The sequence below is a fragment of the Panthera leo genome, chromosome F3, assembly GCF_018350215.1.
Source record: "Panthera leo isolate Ple1 chromosome F3, P.leo_Ple1_pat1.1, whole genome shotgun sequence".
NCBI classification, from domain to species: domain Eukaryota; kingdom Metazoa; phylum Chordata; class Mammalia; order Carnivora; family Felidae; genus Panthera; species Panthera leo.
In genome coordinates, this window is record NC_056696.1 from 43,626,930 (window position 1) to 43,632,929 (window position 6,000).

At 48.9% G+C, this 6,000-nt stretch overlaps 1 protein-coding gene across 2 annotated transcripts in view; it reads right to left on the reverse strand.

Annotated features, from left to right (window-relative positions):
• Positions 1-2,772, reverse strand: part of DSTYK (dual serine/threonine and tyrosine protein kinase) — a 48,895-nt gene extending 46,123 nt beyond the window's left edge. For both annotated transcript variants that reach the window (XM_042924495.1, XM_042924496.1), the window contains exon 1: positions 2,345-2,772. In XM_042924495.1, coding sequence (XP_042780429.1) covers positions 2,345-2,612 — 268 coding nt within the window. In that variant the 5' untranslated portion in view covers positions 2,613-2,772. The remainder of the gene's footprint in view (positions 1-2,344) is intronic.
• Positions 2,773-6,000: the final 3,228 nt, after the last annotated feature.

Sequence of the window (6,000 nt, forward strand, 5' to 3'; positions counted from 1 at the left end):
TAAATTAAAAAAAGAAAAAAATGTTCAGTGTTCCTTCTCTTGATATTCCAAGTTCCTATTCAGAAACCAACATTCACAAAAGAAAGTTGAGACAGTCTCTGAGTGGACTTGACCTTGTAACGATAGCCCATAAAAGGAGGACACAAGAGCTAGCTGTCTTTTTAAGGAGTAAGGTTTTAAGTCTACTTTCTAACACAATTACCTAAACAACTGGGAAAATGGCCATTCCCAAAACATACAGAGTTAGGTGCCACCTCACTGATCTTCCCTGATGCTCATTTTCACCTCCAACGATAAAACTCTCCATAGGGATGGGAATGGGAGCACTTTCTGGAACAAAACCAAACTGTTCCCAGTCCAGTCATCTGCACCATACCCTGGTTTTTGTTTCAGATGAATAGACTCCAGAGGGTGAAGAGAGTTAAATACAATATGCAAAGAGGCGCCTGGGTGGTTCAGTCGGTTGAGCGACTGACTTTGGCTCAGGTCACAATCTCACAGTTTGTGAGTTCAAGCCCCGCGTCGGGCTCTGTGCTGACAGCTCGGAGCCTGGAGCCTGCTTCGGATTCTGCGTCTCCCTCTTTCTCTGCCCCTCCCCTGTTCGTGTTCTGTCTCTCTCTGTCTCAGAAATAAACATTAAAAATTTTTTGAAAAAAATACAGTACGCAAAGATTAGTTCGTGGTGCAGTCAACTAGAAAAGCCAGTGAGGCAAAATTCAAAGGGTACGTTTGTCTTTCTTAACTTGGCTTTTTAAAGAATAAAAACAAGAGCCTGTCAAGGTGCCTTGAAAACCTCCATCTCTCTGCGATGAATCTACTCCCTGATGGTTTTTTTCTCTCCTTCGGTAGTGATTCTAAAATAAACAATTGTTATCAAATAACAGCGACAGAGGACTCTTTTAGGTAAGCTCTAAGAAAAACCTGGGAGCAGGAAAGCTGCTGGAAAGCACTGCTATGGGAGAGGGTTAAAGTACACATTCTGAGGATCATCTCTGAAAACATTAGCCCTTCTTGCCAATTTTCTGACAGCCTCTATAGGTCCATTTTCAGAACGGCAAATCTCTGGGCTGACGATGTCAAACCACCACTCCAGAAAAGCTACCGTGCTTTCCTCCCCGTTGTATTACTTCCAAGCTCACTAAGGGGAAGAATATTATTTAGGACCAGATCAGATTCTTATTATCTTACTTTCTTTCATCGCCATTTCTGGAGTCTCAGACAACTGGAGGATATGAAACATGGCAACTTCGGAAACACAGAACCCAACGCACAAACTCTGAAGAGCTCAACAATTCATTCTGGTCTGAGCCTCATGTTCAAATTCGCTATTAGCATCTACATTTGTGCTTCCACAGGTGTGTCTGTAGACCACTTGCAACAGAATCCCGGCAGCGTTTTATGTTTAGATTCTCAGGACCCACCCAAGAGACCGTCCCCATCTGTGGGGTAGAGCATGAGACATTTTTAAGGCTAATTTGGTTTGAGTACACACTTAAGTTTGAGAATCACTAAATTAAACCCACTGTCTTACTTGCTGTGCTGTCCCCAGGGTACCTGTCCACATGGGATGCCAGTCCCTTCTCCCTTCCCACCTATTTCCTAATTAGACGCGCTACTTAACAAACCCTCCGGATCGCCACCAAAAAACAGTTGAAGAGGAAGCAAGAAATTGGGAAAGATCAAAGGCCCTGCACGATTTTAAGTGCTTTAGGGACTCTAGCACATCCCAGGGAGAATCAAGTCACGAAGTCTCAGGACCAAACAACAACCCGATCTCTTCCCCAACTTCTTCGCCATAAGCACGAGCAACCCCTCAGGCACCCTGGCACGTCAGATAGGGATTTCCTTTAGCGACCCCAGCCCCATTTACAGTACACTCCTTACTTCTTCACAGTTTTCGTGCAAAAGCATTTCACGTAAGCACACACACATACACCACACACACATACACAATCCACTACAGTTCCCTGGACTCCTCGGGCTCCTGGGGCACCCTGCCTGCTGCCCTTCCTCCGGGCGTCCACACTCCTCCATCCCTAGGCGGGTCTCCGACCTCAGCCGCCCACCCCCTCCCACCCCCACTCCCCGCCCCTGCGCACGGCCGGTTGTGCGGGAGCGCGCTCCTGGCACTCCCGCCGGCCTCCGAGCGCCCCTCGCCCACCCCCGCCCCGGGGGATGCCCGCCCACGGCCTCGCGGATCCGGCCGGCCCAGGCCCGGGGACCCGGCCACGCCGCCCCTCTCCCACTTCGCGCCCCTTCCCGGCTTGTTTTGCAGGGACAGGGGTGCGGTCCGCCCTCCGACTTGCTCCTCCAGCCCTGCCTCCGCCGCGGCTGCCCTCCTTACCCGCCTGCAGCCCGGTCTCGGCGACGTCGCCGGCAGGGCCGCGCTCGGCCCCGCCGTCGTCGCCCGTGGGGGAGGAGGGACAACTGTGGTTGTGGGAGCACTTGATGTCGCGGAAGAACTTCTGGGTTTCGCGCAGGTTCTGCCGCAGCCGGCCCAGGTAGCGGCGGTAGCGGCCGAAGCCCCGGCACAGCTCGCGGATCATTCCGCCGCCGCCCGGGCCGGGACCCGAGACGGGCTCGCTCGCCCACGGCACCCCGTCGCCCTCCATCGCCCCGGCCCGTTCTGTCCTGGCGGCTCGGTCCCCGGCCCGCCGGCCCCGCTTCCCTCCTCCCCGCCCCCCAGTGCTTCGGGGAGGAGGAATCCACCCCCTGACGCCCCCGCCTGCAGTCGGCCGGGCTTCCGACCTCCGTCACCGCCGTTGAAAACAAACCAACCCGCAGTGCGCCGCTAACGGAACCTTTATCTCCACTCTCCGGCAGAGTGAGGGAAGGATCACTGGAGCGCGCAGGCCCTGCGCGGGATCTCCTGGGATTTGTAGTCTGGGCGGGGGCGGGCTCCGAAACCTGGAGACCGTGGACGGGGCTGACTCCCGGTGGAACCTCGCCCGTTTTTGTGTGCACACGCTCTCCTCGTTTCAAAACGGGTTCCCGCGCCCTGCATAGATAGGAGAGAGAGGAGGCTGCAGAATCCCGCGTCAGCAGAAGTGGGGTGTCTTCGTGAAATCAGAGCAAAACATTTCAATAGCAGAGAGAAGGAAGGAAACAAGACTGAGGCCAACGATGTCTCCATGGCTACCCTAAACGGTTCTCACTTTCCGGATACAGTAGATACTGGGGAATCGACTGAAAATACCCTAAAAATAGGGAAACGGTTCTTGTTTATATTGCGCCCTCTTTCTCTCCAGGTGTGGAAAAGGGGGATGTGAAAGGGTCGTTAAAGAGCTTTAAACCGAAGTCCATTGGTTTCTGGAAGTAAAGGGACTGGGCTGGGTTAGGGGAAGTTGAGGTTTGCAGTTCCAAACCAGTTCTGATTATCTCAACTTGGCTTCTGCTAATAGAGACTTTTATTGCCACAGACTGCCACAGAGCCCTGGACACAATTACAGAGGAGACAAAACTTCACAATCACCTCCTTTTCACCTCCTGCTTTCTCTTCCCCTCTTCTCCAGGCACAGAGTTTTCCTGTCTTTCTTGCTGTGCAAAGATCCCCCTCTTTCACCCAGGCCAGACCTCTGCTGGATCGTGTAGTTCAACTGCATTTAAGAGGAGACTTGAGTTTGAGTTTGAATGCCTCCAGCGTCTTGTCTTGGGATCTATGAAATAAGGGTCTAGGCTTGTTGATCTTGCTTCAAAATGTTTGCTTCTGTCTCCCAACCTCTCATCCCTTGAGTGCAAGGGCTCTTAGCAGAGTGATGTCATGATAATTGGGTTAATTCAATGTTAAAATGTGAGGGGGCTTTTAGTATTTTATGAAAAGGGGTCACTGGTTCACATGAATCTCTGCTTGGTAGGTGGGTGTGAAGGACTACAGGTCTGGAGAGAGCCTCAGACTCTTTTGCGCTCCTTCCCTTTTACTTACATATTCTCCACCAGCCACTCCTCATTTTTTGCAAGACCCCCATGCAACCTCTAAAAGACTCAGTAAAACACAAATGAAAATACAAAACGGAACGTTTAACACAAGATGGCTGATACTACTTCAAAGAAGCAGCAGCAGCGAGGTAGCAAATCAGTGTGTGAAATTTTGCCACATACAATCATTTCATTTTTTTTTTTAATGTTTCTTCACTTTTGAGAGACAGAGAATACGAGCAGGGGAGGGGCAGAGAGAGGGGGGCACAGAGAATTAAAAGCAGGTTCTGCACTGAGAGCAGTGAGCCCTATGCGGGGTTGAAACTCACATACTCTGAGATCATGACCTGAGCTGAAGTCAGACATTCAACGGGCTGGGCCACCCAGGCATTCCTCCACGCACAATAGTTTCTAACAAAGAGGATCAGATAAGAGAGTACTCAGGCTAGAGTTGTCCAGAAAGGGATTTGGGAATTAATAACTATCTTAAAGAAGTAACATTTGGAAAGGTGGAAGTCGTGAGGGAGAGCATTATGTTAGGTAAAGGCCATGGAGTTCATTCTTTAAAAAACTATTCATTAGTAGTTTATTTTATTTTTAAGTTTATTTATTATTTTGAGAGAGACAGAGACAGGGCAAATTGGGGAGGGGCAGAGAGGGGAAGAGAGAGAGAATCTCAAGCAGGCTCCATGCTGCCAGTACAGAGCCTGACTCGGGGCTTGAACCCACGAAACTGTGAGATCATGATCTAAGCCCAAACCAGGAGTCAGACACTCAACCAACTGAGCCACCCAGGCGCCCCTGTCAGTACTTTATTTTTAAAAGAATGGGGCGCCTCAGTGGCTCAGTCGGTTAAACTTACGACTTCTGCTCAGGTCATGATCTCACACAGTGTGTGAGTTCGAGCCTTGCATCAGGCCCTGTGCTGACAGCTCAGAGCCTGGAGCCTGCTTCAGATTTTGTGTCTCCCTCTCTCTCTGCCCCTCCCCGACTCTCTCTCTCTCTCTCTCTCTCAAAAATAAACATTAAAATTTTAAAAAATAAGTAATATAAGCCTGTAGTATAAATTCAAATGCTACAAAGGTTATACAAGGGAAAACTAAGTCTTTCCTCTAGCCTGTCTCCTAGTCACTTAGTTCCCCTCCCAGGAGGTAGCCCTCTTGGAGGTGTAGGTATGTGTCTTTAAACTCAGATGGGGGCGCCTGGGTGGCTCAGTTGGTTGGGTGACCAACTTCATCTCAGGTCATGATCTCGCAGTTTGTGAGTTCGAGCCCCGCGTCGGGCTCTGCGCTGACAGCTCGGAGCCTGGAGCCTGCTTCGGATTCTGTGTCTCCCTGTCTCTCTGCCCCTCCCCTGCTCACATTCTGTGTCTCTCTGTCTCTCAATAATAAATAAACGTTAAAAAAAATTAAAAAAAAAAAAAAAAACCCAGATGATAGCACAGTATACTTACTCTATTCTGCCCTTCCAGGCCCTCCTGTACCAAAATATAAAGATCTGCCCCATTCTTTTTAACTGTATAAATATGCCACCATATGGATTGGTATGTTTTCTTTAACAAGTCCTCTATTGATAGGCCTTTAGGTTTTTGGCAGTCTTTTGGTATTACAAACAATACTGCCATCACAAAGCTTCTACATAATTTAACATACATAATTTCACAATTTGCATATGTGTATGTCTCATCTCTATTTTTGATCTGCTGAGGAAAGTGATCATTTTGTTTGTTTCCTGCTACTTAAAATCTTAAATATGAGGATAACATGAACTCTTCCTAAATCACAGTCAGCTACATGTGAAAGTACGTATTTTACTCAAACATCCAATTCTAAGGACAACTGGGAGAGAATGAAAGTTTAAATGGTGTCGAGAGAGGATTCAAGTTAGGATAGGAAAATGTTCCTTAAAACTGAGTTGGGCGCCTGGGTGGCTTAGTCACTTAAGCATCCAACTGCTGCTCAGGTCATGATCTCATGGTTCATGGGTTCATGAGTTCATCAGTTCCTGGGTTTGAGCCTGCCCCTCCCTTGCTCACTCACACACCTCTCTCAAAAATAAAGATTTTAAAAAACAATTTTTAAAAAA